This window comes from Neolamprologus brichardi, chromosome 17 (genome assembly GCF_056152115.1).
Source record: "Neolamprologus brichardi isolate AB-2024 chromosome 17, ASM5615211v1, whole genome shotgun sequence".
In the NCBI taxonomy this organism is placed as follows: Eukaryota; Metazoa; Chordata; class Actinopteri; order Cichliformes; family Cichlidae; genus Neolamprologus; species Neolamprologus brichardi.
Genome location: NC_142120.1, coordinates 29,435,979 through 29,453,636, shown reverse-complemented (window position 1 = coordinate 29,453,636; position 17,658 = coordinate 29,435,979). Strand labels below are relative to the sequence as shown.

The 17,658-nt window shown below is 40.3% G+C and overlaps 1 protein-coding gene across 1 annotated transcript; it reads right to left on the bottom strand.

Moving 5' to 3' along the window:
- Positions 1-5,375: 5,375 nt before the first annotated feature.
- On the bottom strand, positions 5,376-16,435 carry ttc14 (tetratricopeptide repeat domain 14). The gene is made up of 12 exons (XM_087830499.1): positions 15,858-16,435; positions 14,172-14,299; positions 13,844-14,043; positions 13,251-13,335; positions 12,751-12,880; positions 12,229-12,384; positions 12,017-12,088; positions 11,757-11,876; positions 11,299-11,421; positions 10,677-10,794; positions 7,056-7,162; positions 5,376-6,929 (listed from the first exon to the last, which is right to left on the bottom strand). Exons 1-12 carry the CDS (start codon positions 15,989-15,991, stop codon positions 5,957-5,959), a joined length of 2,346 nt encoding a protein of 781 aa, XP_087686625.1. The 5' UTR covers positions 15,992-16,435; the 3' UTR covers positions 5,376-5,956.
- Positions 16,436-17,658: the final 1,223 nt, after the last annotated feature.

The following is a 17,658-nucleotide window of genomic DNA, read 5'->3' as shown; positions in this document are numbered from 1 at the left end:
AAAGACCTAGATATTTTGTGGTATTCATGAATGTCAATCAAAACATGTTTGTTTGTTTTTTAAAAACAAGTGAAACATTGTTTATAAAGTGCAAATGTTTGTTTCAGGTTTGCTCACATCAAGAGACAAAAATCACATTCGTCCTACTTGAAATGCCATTCTTGACTCAAACAAAGCCAGGCATTTCCAGCGGTATGGATGGAGAGCTCAGCGGCCTGCACTTTCCAAAAATTCGACCTCTGGTGTGGACAAACGCGGTGTTCCACTGCCCTCCAGTGGAAACATGCAGAACTGCAGTTAAACTGTTTAATGTATAAAGTACGAATAAAGAACTTTTTTTTTCTATTCAAAATGTAAATCTAATGACTAACCATAAAGACACCTTAGTATATACCATTAACGACATAATCAGACCATTAAAATAGTTTCTGGGCTTATCCGAGGGTAGCTGCGTAGGCAGAGACCACCCTCACTAACTTCTGATGCACACACAGTCTTTACTCAAAGTAGGCGTAGTAGTAGTAAGAGTTAAAGAGTAAAACAACATGTCCCCTTTTAAAAGAGAGACATTCCAGGAGGAATCAGTAGGTCGATGCCTTCTTTAAATATTTTTATTAAGAACTGAGATTATAATTGAAAGTAATCTCATGTGCATTTTGACTGGTGGATAATTTGCCATCTTAGGATGCATTCACCAGCTAGGAATTGTTGAAAAATTATTTAAAGACATGCAATATGTTGTTTACTTATGTTGAAAATAAATAACTGTGGCAGAGAGAAAGCTCTACAGAGGGTGGTGAAGGCTACACAGAGAGTTGTCAGAGGCAGCCTCCCAACCGTCACAGACATATACACCTCCAGATGCAGGAAGAGGGCCACCTGTATCATGAAGGGCCCCACTCACCCAGCACACCCACTCTTTGTCCCGCTCCCCTCAGGCAAGAGGTTGGGGAACATCAAATGAAAAACCACCAGACTGAGAAACAGCTTCATTCCAGAAGCTGTGAGACTTTCGCAATACATAAATGGACAAGAACTGCTATTGTAGCCCCTTAACTACTGACACTTAATGACACTGGTACTTTATCAGTGCTGGTCATCATGCCCTTTGCTGCTAAAGTATTTACACCTATATTTATACCTACACTCTAAACCCATACTCCATACTGGTACTCAGGTTGTTGCACTCTACTTATAGTATTATTTATTGTATTGTTTTATTACTTGTCATTCCTGTTTGTTAAAAAACAAACAAACAAACAAAAAAAAACCCAACTATTTATTGATTACTTAAAAAAAAAATTCTGTTTCTTCATTATTTAGTTTCTTTTCACTCCGGGACCGTGTGTACATAATTACGTTCTACCTCATGTTAACACGTGATGCGAATGACAATAAAGCTCCTTGAATCCTTGAAATAAATAGAATAAATAAATAAAAAATGAGAAAAGTAGGGTCACATTCTATCTGGTAGTAAAGACATTTTAATAATATTTTACCATCTCTTTTACTCTTTTTCCTTGATGCTGTAACAAGCAGAGGAAAGACATGTACATAGTGTGTCTTCACTAAAGATAAACAAGGTTTTCTCTTCCCATTTGCTCGTGTTAAATATTCATGTTATTAAGTGAAGGTGTGCAAGATGAAGGAAACGATTGCGGGGATTCATTGGCCAAACAATAAATAAATAAATAAAATAATCTAAATGTTTTTGCTGTTCTGAAAAGACATCTGCTCTCCCTCATTCAGTGTTATATTTGAAAGTGAAGAGCATAATCTGCCAGAGAATCCATTTATCACAATTTTTTAGGATGGAATAATCCATGTGTTCAGTGAGGCGTCTTGGCGGAGACCAAAAACTCCTCTCCAGTGGCTCTTTACGGGACTAATGACCCACCGAGTGAGCACTTAGCGAGATCTCCTGTATTCAGTATTTATAATATTAAGATGTCAGGCATCTGAGGGGAGGAAGGACAGGATCAGGAGTGTGTGGTGAACAGCATTAGATGAAGAGGCTTCTTTTCTGCCTGTATATTAGTGGCTAATCTGCCCTAACAAGATAGACTGGGGTGTACAGCATTCTCCACTGCATCACTGATGATGGGACCAGTAATGATGGAGGAGGGAAGCAGGAGGCTGGCAGCTAAGCCCGAAGTAAGCTACTTTGGCACGGGGTGACGCACGACTGGTCCCACAGCCACCAAAGAGTGTGCGTGTGTGTCCAGTTATTAAATCAAATATGTGACACCAAGTAGCTTAAAGCACCAATAAGCCACAAGGCCACTTTGGCTTTAATTTGTTCAAGGATGAAATCTCATGTGAGTTACATGGCATGACTTTTAGGGAAGTGTTGCTTCAATTTAAAGATTGTATGACAAAACCACAGAAGTAATAATGTGTTAAGTAAAAAAAACAACCGCAAAACAAACAACAATAACTAGAACACATCAGATGTTTTAGTACATGTTAGTCATTCTCAAGGTGTGGGCTATTGATCCACTCGATGACCAGAGGAAAATTATGGAGCCAAAACCAGCCAAAAATGTGTTGCTTTACTGTCAATGCTTGATGAAAACTGTAAAATATTACATGGAACATCTTACTGTTTTAAAACCTATAAGTTAAAGTGTTTTAATATTTGAGATCTTGCATGTCTTTATCAAGCTTTCAATAGTATTCTAGCTTAGTATGAACTTTGCCCAAATCATCAAAAATGTGATTCCACATTAATCTCCACTCAAGGCCCACTTAATTACTTATTAGGAAGCTTTCCATGACTTTGATCACTTTGGTTTAACGCAAAAACTTCAAATGCCGATGAATACAATGTGTTATGACCACGAGGAAGGTCTTTGATATTACTAAGATTGTAAGAATAAAGTCACAGTTTGTACTCTTGGATTTTGGGTGAACAAACCCTCTGACTCTATCCTAAATCAGCTTCTTGTGATGTTGCCATGTGTTCCCAACCTTTGGATTTATCCTGATTCTTTTGAATGAAGTTGAGGTTTCACGAATGTCGATGGAAAGCTACACAGGCCTGCAGTACTGACACTTTCCCAGAACTTCAAACAGGCCCATATACAGTAGCCTCCATGCATGTAGAGGATCAATACGTTGGTGGAAAATGAATCCTCTTCCACACATATTATGGAGCCGGGAGAGGTTAGCAATGTGTCTGCAAATACAGTGGTATTTCTCTCTGTGGAAGAGAGAAGTGCAACTCACTTGAAAGAACCCCACAGCTGAATATTTTCACCAAGTTTAAAGGTTTTCCGCACCGCTGCATTTACATCAAGAAAATAGGGAGAAAAAGCAAAGCAATAGTAATGTATGTATATAGATACCTGGTCAATAAAGCCGATTCAGATTTTAATAAGCTCTTTGATACTCTCAATATATCAACAGTTCTAACATTACAGTGATATGGATATAAATTTATCCCCAAACACAGCCTCCCCAAGTCTGATTTGTCCTTGATTTAAAATCCATCCATCCATCCATCTTCATCCGCTTTATCCGGGGCTGGGTCGCGGGGGCAGCAGCCTAAGCAAAGAGGCCCAGACCTCCCTCTCCCCAGCCACCTCCTCCAGCTCGTCCGGGGGAACACCAAGGCGTTCCCAGGCCAGCCGAGAGATATAATCTCTCCAGCGTGTCCTGGGTCTGCCTCCTCCCAGTGGGACATGCCTGGAACACCTCACCCAGGAGGCGCCCAGGGGGCATCCTTGTCAGATGCCCAAACCACCTCAGCTGGCTCCTTTCGATGTAGAGCAGCAGTGGCTCTACTCTGAGCCCCTCCCGGATGGCCGAACTTCTCACCCTATCTCTAGAGATAGGGTGATTTAAAATCGTTGTATTGAATTGATGAGTTCTCAATGTTTTGGGAGTCCTGTGGAAGACAAAGCCCAGTGGAACATTTTGAAAGTCACTGACTTTTTTTTCTGTTTGGCATAGTTTACTTTGGCTCTAGGAAGGATGGCCTAGCTGCTCATTGAGACCCCAGACACAAGCTATGATTTCTTATCACTGTGAGGATGATACCTTTCAAAGTTTCATCTAACAGTGTGTTCACCTTGAGATCAGGTGATGCTTATACATTTACAGGGCTCTGAAAAAGTATTTCCCCCTTCAGAATTTCTTACTTTTTTCCTTTGTTTTTCACACTTATTTGTTGATCTGATGTTTTAGATCATGAAAGTAAAATATAAGACAAAGATATCCTGAGCAAATGCAACATTTTTCTTTCCAAATCTATTTGACCCTATGCAAAAAATTAATTCCTCCAAGACCTAATAAACTGGTTGTGCTACCACTGGCAGGAAGAAATGCAATCAAATGTTTGTGATAATTGGAAATTGTTTTAATTCAGCGACACTGGAGGGTTTTCCGGCATGAATGGGCTGTTTAATGTCACACCAAAGCATATCAATCATACTAAACTTAGACTAAGCCAAAACATTTTTTTTAATTGCTGGACTTGCTGTTGTGTTTCAGATCATTATCCAGCTGCTTAACCCAAGTGAGCCTGAGGCCCAGGGCACATACTCATGGTAGGAGATTCTCCTTTAAGATTTTCTGGTAGAGCGCAGAATTGCAGCAAGTCATCCAGACCCTGAAGAAGCAAAGCAACCCCAGACCATCACACTACCACCAACATATTTTTCGTGCCAGCTGTAACAGGACTCAGACCTTCTAAAAGGTTCAGCTTTTGTCTCATCAGTCCACAGAATGTTTTCCTATAGGTCTTGATGTCTTCTGGCAAATGTGAGATCAACCTTTGTGTTCTGTTTGTTCAGCAGTGATTTTAGTCTTCGGCTTTTGTCCAGCCTCTTTTTTATAGTTTAATTATAAACTCTGACCTTAATTGAGGCAAGTGACATCTGCATCTCTTCAGATGTTGTTCTGGGTATGCTGTTGATGCTCAGTAATTTTGGTTGGCCACTCTTGGAAAGATTCACTACTATTCACCACTTGAGTAACAAAGTCTTAGCAATGGTCTGTAATCCTTTAAATGTCAGTGACTTTGATTCTTAAATGCTCTTGAATGACTTTAGATAGTGGTGTGATGTGTTGCATTTTCTGAGATTTTTTAAGCCTATGTCAGAGGTTCTATTTGAGTGATTTCTTAATTCAATGGGCCTGGGTCATCTTTGTCCAATACTAAAATTTGTTTGGTGATCTGAAACATTTCAGTGCAATAAAGTAGAAGGAAAAAAAACATGAAGGGGGCAAATACTTTTCCACAACACTGCATCTAATTGATTATATCTGCACCTGATCTCATTTCTGTAACACAGTGCTCATCACTGTAGATAACATGCAGACGTGTATTGGATGACAGCTATAAAAAAAAAAGGACTTCAACGACTTGCAGGTTTGATATTTGAAATGCTTTAATGACTCAACTGACTTTGTTTTATTACAGGAGACAATTAGTCAGAATACAGCTGGAACTTCTGCACTAAGTATAGTCTTAAGGATTGTTTGGACAGAGGTTTAACAAGCCACAGAAAGAATGTACAACATGGCACACAGCAGTAAACATAAGGCAGTCAACTTCTTTGACAGCAAAAAGAGCGTCACAGAACAGATCATCAAGCTTACAGAGCAAAGTTATGCAACAGCTTGTCAAAATGTTCACTATTCTCTAAAGGCGATGCTTCTGAAGATAATGTAATAATATGGACTGAATCTGATATTCTCATGCTTAGAAATTAAGCATTATTATAGAACTCCAGTCTGACATAGAGAATAACAACCTTTCAAAGTAAAACGGCTCATTTTCTGCAAAAAGACAAACTTTAAAAAAAAAAAAAAAAAATAGCTGGTGACATTCAATCAGCAACAGATTTGGCCATAGATCAGGAGTATTGATGAAGTCCAGAGAGTAGTTTCATGGTACAAATGTTACTTTCACCTCTTTTCCAAATACCTGTAAGGGTATCATACCCTCTTGTTATTTTTTTGGTTTCACTCCTTTTTCCTTCTCAAACTGAGCAATCTGGTTAAAAATATCCAACAGGTTTGCAGGGAGGTCCTTTTTGGCCCCCATGCTGCACTGTTCATTTTGATTTCCAGCACTTCCTTTTTTACTGTGTCCTTGATCTGGCATGGTACCTTCTTCCATTTGACTTTCCTTCTCTCTTTTCACCTGATCTGCTCCGTGAACTTCCAGCCTCCCTCTATTCTCTTCAAAGAGGTTCCTGGATGATGAGTCATTCCTGTTCTCTGGGTGTTTGGAAGCGGAATTTCCTGAATGCTCAGGTCGGTAACTAGATTTACGACCCGAATACTCCAACTCTCCTGACGAGCAGGATAATTTCCGCTTGGAATTTTCATCTAAACTACTTCTCCTTTTGGAGTCACTGCTTCTTCTGTCTTTCTTCCTTTCACCATCCCTACTTCTATTCCTCCTTTCTCTACTCCTGCTCCTAATCTTCTCTCTATCTGGGCTTCTGCTCAGGCTGCTCTTTGTTTTCTTCGTCCTGCTCTCCTCCCTGTCCCTTCCCTTTCTTTCTCTCTGTGAGGAGTCAGACTCTTCCTCTTCTGAAGCTGCTGACAGCGAGTACAGCTTGAAACTCTTTCTATCATCTGCATCCTTCCCTTCTACCTGCTCCTCGTCCCTCACTCCAAACCCCAGGCCTCCCACCTGGTTGAGAAAAGTAGCTGAGGTATTGGAAGGTGCGGGATACCACTCCACTTCATCATCCTCCTCTTTCTCCTTCCTATCTTTCTTACCCTCGTTGCTTCTCCTGCTCTCCTTTGAGGAGATCCTGCGATGGCGCTTGCTTCCACGCTCTGATTTCCTCCTTTTCTTTTTCTTCTTTTTAGACTGCCTGCGAGAGGACGATGATGATGTGGAGGAGGAGGATGTCCTTGAAGAAGTGGAGGATGAGGAGGAGGATGATCTCTTCCGTTTTTTCTTCATCCTGAAAAATAGAAGACATGTACTGATAATATTTTTCTGGTAAAACAGACGGGGTATTATGAGGCTGTCCTTAACGGAAGTGGCCTTTCTTTTAGCTTTAAGTGAATAAATCAATCGGTCAGCTTACCTCTTCTCCTCTTTTAAGATCTTACGTAATTTTTCAGCACTGCTCTGGCCACTCTTAGTTTTGACCTGTTCCTTAGCCAGTGCTTCCTCTCGCAGGCGAATCGATTTCTTTAGTCGCCGGGTGAGGCGAGGCAAGACGAGACATGACAATGGCAGGCAGCCAAAAGTCCACAGAAACATATTCAAAGACATACACGCCATGACCCAAAACCACGCAAAAATCCCGAAACAACAATCATTCATTCATTTATTCAGCCATTTGCATCAGAGCAAGTATGTATGGAGAGGAAAAGAAAAAAAATCAAAAGGTTTGTAGAGCATACATAACCGTCACAAACCAAACAGATCGCAGGAAGAGAAATGTGTGATGAGTTACAGATTTACCATAGAGAATGATGTGGTATGATCCCAGAGCGGGGGTAGATTTAAAATTTTTTTTAGATTGATGGAAGGACAGAGGTGCAAGCAGAGATGTGCAAAGAAACGTATTTGTCCCAGAATTAGGTGGAGAAGGTTTCAACATTACCGTATTTGAACCCGGGACACGGAACACAAGTATCCAGGAGAAGAGGAGTCATTGTTGCCATTGTGCAGATTATTCCCCCCCCCCACGAGGCAGGTGACAAGACCGCAGCAGTCAGAAGGTCAGAGGGCAGAGGGTCAGAGTCCAAGGGTTGCGAACACACACATACACACCAAAACAGTTCATCAGTATTACAAACCACAGTGCTCGGAGCAAAGTAAAAAAGCATTTTTTCCTTTTTTTAAATATAGTGTTTGTTTTTTTTAAAGAAAACATTCCTAACAATCATGAATAATATGCACTTTAGAAATGTGCTCAAACTGGTTTCAACACCATGGACAGCAGCTCATGTCTTTCTTCAGCACCCAGCCGTACCCACACACATTTACTGTTTATTGTTATACTCTTTGCTGTCCCACTGTCTCTTTCTGTGTGCGAATGTGTGTGTGAATGGGTGGATGACTGTGTATAGTGTAAAGTAGGGCTGGGCAATATGGCCTAAAATCCATATCTCGGTATAATTTGAAGCACGTGTGGTAACGATATATATCGCGATATATTATTTTCTTCTGTATAACGTATTTTCCACACAATAAGGCACACTTAAAATCCTTTAATTTTCTCAAAAATCGAGAGTGTGCCTTATGTATGAATTCTGGTTGTGCTTATTGACCTCGAACCGATTTTGGCGTGCAGAAATCTGTTAAAAAATGTTTTAGTACAACTTTGGTAAGCCGCACTGCTTGATGGATTGTCAGAGCATTACGGCTGCCATAGTGAGGAGCTTCACGGAGTAATCTGGGTCCAAAACTCTGTCCACTTCAGGTCCCAAAGTCAAATGAACACTGAGAGTTAAAAACTGTCTAAATTCTTTCATCTTTAATAAAATTATCAGCGTTGCTGCTTTACCAGGTGTAACAATTAAGTTTAACATCCAGGCATCCATGAAAACAGAATTTATTAAATTTAACGGAGTTACAAGTTAACAGGAAGTTAGCTCGCTAGTTTCCACCTAAACATGACATACCATGTTCTGACCGAGAGATTTTTGAAACGAATTCAAACGTACAGCTCTGCTACCACTTCCAACATAAATGAAGACAGAAAACTAAACAGCAGTGGCGTTTGCAGGGTTACTGAAGTTGGATTACCTGGTATATAATGTTGTGCTACCTGATTGCTAGCAACACAGCTATGATAGCATAACATTAGCACAGTGAAGCTGGAGGATGAATGCCAACTTTTTTCCACTCGATAAAAGTTAATGTGAGGGTTTCTGGTGGTCAGGGACAAATGCAATCGCATAGCAGGATGCTATACACGGGCCAAACTTCAGTCAGGAGAACAACTGAGATTATTCATCCACAATACGAGGTTAGTTATTAATATACTGCAACAACATGGGAATAGAACAGCTGCGAGAGAATTTAGCATTAATAAATCAATGTTACGGAAGTGGAGGAAGCACAGTTTTTGGCTTTCCCCATATTTCAAAAGTGCTTCATCTCTTTGCTATGACTGTCGCCGGGCATAATTTGTAGATGATAATGGTTGTAGCCGCTGCAATGCTTTCGACAAAACAGGCGCAGCTTGATGACGTCATCAACATGCGCTATCGCGATAGAGTGGTATAGTCAAAATCTCTGTCGTTGGCCAAATTTATATCGAATCTATCGTATATCGTTTATATCGCCCACCCCTAGTGTAAAGCGCTTTAGGATCCTTAGGACCAAGTAAAGCGCTATACAAATACAGGCCATTTACCATTCTTTAGCCCCCCCCCAACAAAAATAACAAAAAAAACCAAAAGTCACACAACATGCCTCACCATGTAAGATAATCTTATGATAATCTGTCAACAACAGTCTTTTCACAGCAGCCATTCTAACACAAAGACACAGGTAGTAACAATGATTAGGGAAAGTACCTGCATATAACACAGTCTTCATTAATATTACTACAAACACCCGTTTTTATCAACTACTTCAAATTGACCTGTCAAGTTTCCACTAATGCTGTAATATTCACAGTTCTTTCTTCAGTCTTTGAATGTAATACATTTTCATACAGTTGATGGGAGTGAAAAGCACAGCCCAAACCGATAGAGGATTTTCCAGACTAATATTTGGGGATTTAAAAATCTAGTCAAAGGAGCTTGCAAAGAAAAGCGTCTGGACTTCTTTAAGTTGCTTGAAGACGTTTCACCTCTCATCCAAGAAGCTTCTTCAGTTCTAAATTTAAAAATCTAGTATATTGAACAGTTTTGTTTTGTTTTTTCAGTTACATAAAACAAACAGATTTCCCTCACATTTTTTATGTGAAGTTATTTGTGTAAAAACAACCTCAGCAATTCTTTTGCTTCCAGTTTTCACTTCTTCTCTTCCTTTGTCAGTGCGGATGTAGAGGTTTTTTCACCTATCGTTCAGGATATTGTTTAATACTACAGCAGCTACGTGAACTGCCACAGCAAACAGAAATGGATGTGGCTGTCAGTGGCATTCCCAGCGTAGGACAAAGCAACCAATGCAGCAGGTATACCGAGGGCTTAAAAACTGACTCTTTTTTTAACTGAATTCTACTGTGATCATGTGCGTAAACACCCCAAAAGGCCTCTTTTGAGCAAGGAAAAATTCTTACTGCTATCAGAAATATCTGGATCTGTAGCTGCTTAGTGCCCAGTGGTCACCGGTTAGCTGCTAACTTTAGTGTGCCTGTTTTCTCGTGGTCAGTACACAGAGCCACACATATTTGTTAAAAAAAACATGTTAAACATATTTAAGCAGAGCACACATAAATACAGTTCTGGGAACTTGTCAACTAATTTTACGAGACACTAGTCTTTCCTCATACCATCCCATTCTCTGTGTTGTCAGAGCAACAAGCAGCTGCTCACTTTTTCCACCTTTTTTATTAATTTTTCTGAAGTCACACAGAAATAACACCATTTTAAAATTAAACTTTGATGGGACCATTATTTCTGCATGTGCTTTAATAGTTAAGCCTAAAATACACACACTGCATACCTGCCAACTTTTTTGAACCCCTCAGGCACGTGTGCGTGTGTGTGTGTATGCATGTGTGTGTGTTGTGTCCGCTCACCTGTATAGTGTCTGTGATCTTGTGCAGGGCTTCCTGTGCCTCAGAGTTTGAGCCATCTAAAGCTAGAGCTCTTCTGTACAATCCTTCAGCTGTTACTAGCTTTTCCTGTTCCTCAAGCCTGCAAGCACAAACAAACATCCTTTGAGTAAATGATAATACATGTTATTTACATGTTATTCCCTTTTTCACGGGAACAAAGCAGCTGAGCTGATGCTCGCTCACCTGTTTCAGAATAGCCTGTGAACCTTTTCCTAACTTCGTCCTTCTATGCAGCTTCTATTCATAAACACTAGCAGTGCACCATAATCAGGCTGTGAAATGGTTAAACAGGGAAAAAGGAGCAGGCCAGAGAAAGCTTCGTTTCCTCCTTGGGAAAAATCAAAGTTGTTCTGTCTATAGTTACCTTGCACATCGCTCTTCATAGCTGGATTTAAAATCAATAGTATTTGCATACTGACATATCAGGCCCATTGTGCACTATAACAAGAAAAAGGTGGTGGAGCTGGCAGCTTCTCATTAACATTCTTAAACTTCTCTCTGATCTGAGTCTTTCAACTAGTGGATCACTACTGAACTGTAAGCTCTCATTTCACATCTGCCTACTAAGTGAAGCAGTGCTTACTGTTTTCCTCTCTCCACTAGTGTCTGACACAGATACTTCTTGGCGTTGCGGTGATCGGGACAGTTCTCCAGAGCTCGTTCAAAGTCTGTTATTGCCTTCATGATGCTGCCTTTGTTAGCATACCTGTGTGCAAAGTGAAAGAAACATAAAAAAGATTGATCTCGTTTCCAGGACTATGCCAGGTTTCGGTAACAAGTGTCAGTACATGAACAGGTGTGGTGTCTTAAGTACTGTTCCTCATTCCATTCTGGTATGGGAAATGGTATGAGGAAACTTGCCAAAGTCGTTTAAAATGTCTTGATGCATCCAATAAATAAACTATTGTAAACACTGTATATATTTCTTGTAATTTAAACCAGTTAGGTGTTTACAGGGTCATGAAAGACCAAGGAATATCTCAAACAAGGACAGAGTTATACAACAACAGTTCTCATCATTTGAACTGAAAGCAGACTCACAGAGCTCCACGTGCCACCAGTGCTTCTACATTACTAATGTCTATTTCCAAGGCTTTGTTGTATTCATTCATGGCTTCCACATGGCGACCATGTTTGAAGTGGTCCACCCCTGCACGGACACTTGAAAAACACACAAGCAAAATACAAGTCAGGTTTGTATTATTGTGAAGTCTAAGCCAGGGGGAATAAGTGGTCCAAAAACAAAAAGATGCAACATCCCATCCATTTTCTGTGGTCAAAGTTGATAGCTAATACATTACCACTTTAAGGCCCAGGATGCAGACTGTTTCTTCCTGATTGCAGAAGCAAAATCCTCTGCTTGGAAAAGTTTACTGTGGAGAAAAGAACCATAGACACCACACTATTTAACAGTCTTGCTAGATGTCCAAACTTCCATTATTGCATGAATCTGCTTGCAAATTTGTATGAAATTAGGGGAATTACTGTGTTATCGCACCAACTAAAAGTTTACCTCTGCAGTCCTCGCATCATTGACGGTGGGTGGGTATCACTAATTCCCACCTTTTCCAGCAAGTAGTCCACTACAGAGGGGTTGTGGTATCCATGGCAACCTGTCAGTATACGCTCATATGTCTCACTGGAGTCAGTGGCTGCCTGAACACTACGACTAAGGAGAGAGCAGTCACTGCAACCACACGTTAATGCATTAATACATATTTATATCAGATTAAGCTTTTATACTAAAGCTCAGGCTACATATCAGCCCGCTCATTTGTGTTACAAAATACATCATATTCTTGAAAAAAGCATGAATATAAAAAAGAAAAATTGAATCCCCAAACTTTACATTTCACATGAGCAGTGACTGCGAATACAGATGGTCTGCTGCAGCTACAATCAACTGAAGCTTGATATGAAACACTAGTTCAAATGCTTGACATTTCTTAATGCAATGCTATGCAACAGTATTCACTCGAACTAGCTAAGCAGGTTTGTTTTTCTTCTTTCAGCAATCCGTGTTGTTTTTCTTTACCTGTAATGAACAGGCAGTTCCTCCTTGGTAATGACACCAAGTTTGATGTGCTCCAAGCTCGGAGAAAGACAGGCCTGATGGAGCGACACTGTGATTTTCTCCTGGTAGCGATCAATATCTTTCACTCCAGCTACAGAATAAGAAAAGATCAGACCGTCATTCTTTACATATCCCATTACAGTACTGCGAAGCAGCACTATGGAATTCAAAAAGCAGCAAGCATTATGATTATAACTGCACTGCAAACCTGAAAATTAAAATAGGATAAAAGACTAAAACTTTAAGACATAGGTTGTGTTGAGACACAAAAAAGCATCAAATGGAAAAAGACACTATCATAGGCCAATTTTCCGTGGTGAAGGTATTAGCTAGATTATTATACTTTATGCAGGTTTTGTCTGTCTAATAAGTCTATTATTAAAAAATGTTTTAAAGGTTCCTGAAAAGAACTGCAGTATATGATTCTGGACCTCAGTGTTCTGGTTGTGTTAGACACAAACCTCTGATGAAGTCCCCAATCTGGTAGTACGCCAGGGGATCATCATGGCTGCCAGTAGAGGGAATTTCTCTGACATGACACAGAGCCTGAAGGGTGAAGAAAGATGTGCCTTTATGAAACAATAGTAAAATGCAAGGTGGATGGCAGATTTAGTTCAGGTGGACAGAGCAGCAAATTTAATTTTACATCATTTGCCCCATTTACAGTCTGACACCAGAAACTCTCCAGGAAGCTTTCTGTTGAGGTTGAGGTGGCTTGATGACAAATATGCAGGTGTTTTTTTACAACAGACATGAAGATGAAAAGCAGAAATCTTTTGGCACTGCAACTCCTGTACGTCCCGTAAAGCACAAGACTAAATGACGATTACAGCACAGATATCATCACATGGACTCATAACATGAATTTTAAGCATGACTGTATTCTTATGTAAGCTCCACGCAAAGAAAGAACTGGCAGTCACTCGGGTATTCCCAGAGCTACACAGCCGGTTTTTAATCAACAACTGGCCAACAGTCCCAAATGTTCAGCTTCTACAGTGATGATTTATGACATAACTCAAGGACATTCAAAAGGCTGAACTTGTTGACCTACCGACAACTCTAAGTCCTCAATGTCTCTTTTCAGACCTCCTGCTGTGCAAAACAGAGTGAGAAAGAAGCCGTATTCTCTAATGTTGTTGATCCTCCCCACCACAATGTCTCCTCTTTCCAAATCCCGGTAAATCATGGATCGCCTCTCCTCATACGACACCTCCATGAATACCTCCATTGGTGGCATAACTGCATAGGGCTCTGGAAGAGCGAAGACAGATGTGATGCAGTGTGTCACAAAATACAGACACTTTTCTCAACATCAGATAGGGCCTATGTGCAAGTCATACTCATCTTCATTTACACGCACAAGTATGAACAACACACACCTACAGCCTCCTCCTCCTCGTGCTCCTCTCCTCGAAGACCAGTGGTCCTCCATACTGGACTGAACAGGATGTCAGCCTTCCTGGCAATGAACTGCTCCACAAGTGGGTTGCTCTGCTCTTCACACCTACTGCACAGAACAACAACAAAAGAAAGATCAGTAAGATCAGCTGGACTGAATTCACCTATGACAAATTAATTCTTGTATAATGGTGCAAAGGAAAATGAAGTAATGCAACAGAAAAAGGTTGAATTAATACACACTCCTGCTCTTTGTTCACAGACCTTCATTGAGAGTTATTGTATTACACTACTGATTTTTATTCTACAATGACAGCTGCAGTAGCTAGTCACAAACAGATGCGTACTTTTTGCACCTCTTTTCATACAATGGTATTTTAGTTTAACTACACCATTCACAAATGATTGGGGCGGAAAAACATGTCTGGAAACAACATATGCTTACATGGACAAAAGTAGTGCGCCACTGACACATTATACCTACAGGTGTTGCTCGGCCATGGAAACCCATGCCATGAAGCTCATGGTGTGCCTTTCATGTACTGATGTTAATGCCAGAGACTTGGAACCCTGCAGTAATCAGGTCAGCAGAGTGTTGGGGATTTTTTTTTTTGACACAATGTGCCTCAGCAATTGATGAGCTGCTGATCACAGAATACTCAGGAGCAGTGTGGGGCTCACAGCTCATCCAGTAAAGTCCCTGTGCCCCCTAAGCTGAATTATACTGATGTACTTCAACTATAAGTTTCAGTAAGTCATACAATTTGTTATTAACAAACTTAAAGTTCCACATCGCTGGTAAGTGTTACTGCACTGCATGCTCAGTTTAATTAATGGTTTCACATGAATTTAGTTCTTCTGCACTAATCACTGTACCCAGCACAACTGCAAACAGAGTGGAGGGGCTGCTGCAGGTCAGACTTTCTTGATTTGAAATGTAAAAGAGGTCATTCATCAGTTTGTGCAGCTACATTTCTAGCACGTATTTTTTGCAATTTTATATCTGTGGCTGCATTTCTTTATGAGTGTACATTGCATGTATAGTTCTAAATATTGATAGTGTGTTTTTTTTATTGCAATTGCAAAGTGACTTGACTCGATGGCTGCCTGTCAAAGTTCATATGGTCTGCTTCCTACCTAACCTGGGAGTGAAGACATTTTATAAACTGATTTGCTGCAGGAGTGGCATGGTCTTGCAGTACCCCACATGTGTTCAGTGAGCTCCTTATAATGACTCATTCTTTGACAAATGTCTGTAAAGTCAGACTGCATGTCTAGGTGCTTGATTTTAGACATCTCTGGCAATGGAACTCCTTTTCTGCATATTTCTTGTGCAATTTAATTATAAGCCATTTTAAATTCAGAGAATTTTCAAGCAAAAGTTGCAAATTCCTCATTAGCGTCACCATTTCTAGGCAGATGTTAGCTTATTAACTGAAAATCTGCTGGACGAGCAATAGGAGATTTAAACAGTAAAATTATACTGGCGATAAGACTGTGATATTCACTCATTTTTGTTTTCAGAGCGTTTAATTCACAACCTATATGCAATATCATCTTTGTCTAACACTTTAAGAGAAAATAATGATGCGCTAGCATTTTGTCTGTACTTATGACTTTTGGCATTCTGCAGCAGCCTGCCGTGGTGCTCATAAACTCAGACATACCTCTCATACGTGGCTTTGCAGAGGTCAGACACCACCGCTTGGAAGTCTGGATTTTCCGTTTGTTCACATTTCAGCGTGTTGAACAGGGATTGTCCATGATACGTCAGACATTGCCTCAACAAGTCTCTGTCCATTCTCTGCTTTTACGGGACTGAACTCACATTATTGTACGAGTCAAAAAATACCGAAGCGGCCGAGCACTCTTTTAGCGATGCCCATGCCAGCACAATTTAGAGCTTACCTTGAGGTTGAGACAGTACTGCAATTTTTTTCAAACTTAAAAAAACGTTTAATTATTTGCAAAAAAGACTGAGAAGTCCACTTTAATGTATGTAAGTTAGCTAACAACCAATCTCTGTTGTTTAGCTAGCTAGCAAACCCACCAGCAAAAAGCCGCACTAACACTGTTTCCGCAGTTTGTTTGTCTTCATAAAAAGCCCCAATATTGCGGCACTGCACATACACGGACTAGGTGTTCATGCAACACAAGGAAAATTGTTGTTTTAGGTATTCAAAGTTTAGCTAATGCTGAAAAAAAATTCACTAGTAAGCCAGGAGTCGTGGACAAATGAGCATGCGCCGTGTGTGTCACACTGAAACAGTCGGGAGAAACAAGAACCACATGGGAACGATGGCGATAACTGCTATTTAGTTCGTGTTTATATTTACCGCTTAACGCAAATTTTATCTTGCCCCTATTTGTAATAGTCTTTGAACATTCAGATTTCTTTATTATGGACATTTTGATTTGTTATGCAGAATAATTCACTTGACCCCTGATTTAATGTGAGCCTTGTGTACTTCAAGCAAGCAAAGGTTGATTTTATTGCCCAATCCATTTTTTTTTTAAATTTCACTAACTTCTAAAGAGTTTGGTGTATACCGGGTTTTCAAAATAAATAAAGTAACTATACCCAGCATGGAAAAATTTCTGTGTTCCCCCATGGCATATATAGGAACAGAGGTGTCTTAGAGGTAGGGCTGTGAATTGCTGAACAGAATGTTGGAGAATAAGAGGACCCCTGAGGAATGAAAGACTTTCAGAAATCCCTGTCTGTGAGCACAGTTCCCCATGTCTATGAATGTATGTTAAATGTCTACCATGTGCAAAACAATAGAACAGGTTAACATTATCCAGAAATGCTGTTGCATTCTATGCATTCTCTGTTGCATTCAAAGGTCATTTAAAATGGACTAATGTAAAATTGAAAACTGACCTGTACTCAGTGACTGGTAAACTGATCCTGGATCCAGCAAAACAGCCACAGACCATCACACTCTCTTCTCTATGTTTGACAGTTGATGCCACACATTGTAGAATCATCCTTTCGCCTACTTGGCGGCGTACAGAGATCCAGCGCGATGAACCAAAAATTTCAAATTTTGATTCATCAATCCATAATACCTTTTTCCAGCCTTCAGTAGTCCAGTGGTGGTGTTTCATGGCCATTGTCTTATTGTGACATCTTAGCAATGGCTTTCTTGCTGCAACTCGCCCTATCAAACCTGCAGCTCAAAGCCTTCACTCTCTTCACAGTTGAAACTGAGACTTGCTTACTACAACCACTACTAAGCTGTGCCTGAAGCTGTTGTCCTGTGAGCAGCCTATCATGCAAGCTGTTACCTCTCAGAAAATTGTCCTCGAATCAGTTGTGGCTTTGGGTCTTCCAGACCTCTTCCTGTCAGAGTTTTCCCCAGTTTCGGAGTGCCTTTTCATGGTGAAGGAAACTGGACTCACTGACACCCTGAGTTTCTTTGAAATTTCTCTGTAGGAAAGACCTACATTTTTAAGTGTCATGAT

What these genes read in the sequence shown, in the direction of transcription:
- ttc14 (XM_087830499.1), bottom strand. Translation starts at nt 15,991, where the DNA reads ATGGACAGAGACTTGTTGAGGCAATGTCTGACGTATCATGGACAATCC. An exon ending in GCATCCTGGGCCTTAAAGTG is followed by an intron (nt 11,877 to 12,016) that starts GTAATGTATTAG and finishes GTGTTTTTCAAG; the next exon opens with TGTCCGTGCAGGGGTGGACC. An exon ending in ATCTTAAAAGAGGAGAAGAG is followed by an intron (nt 6,930 to 7,055) that starts GTAAGCTGACCG and finishes TCTATTTTTCAG; the next exon opens with GATGAAGAAAAAACGGAAGA.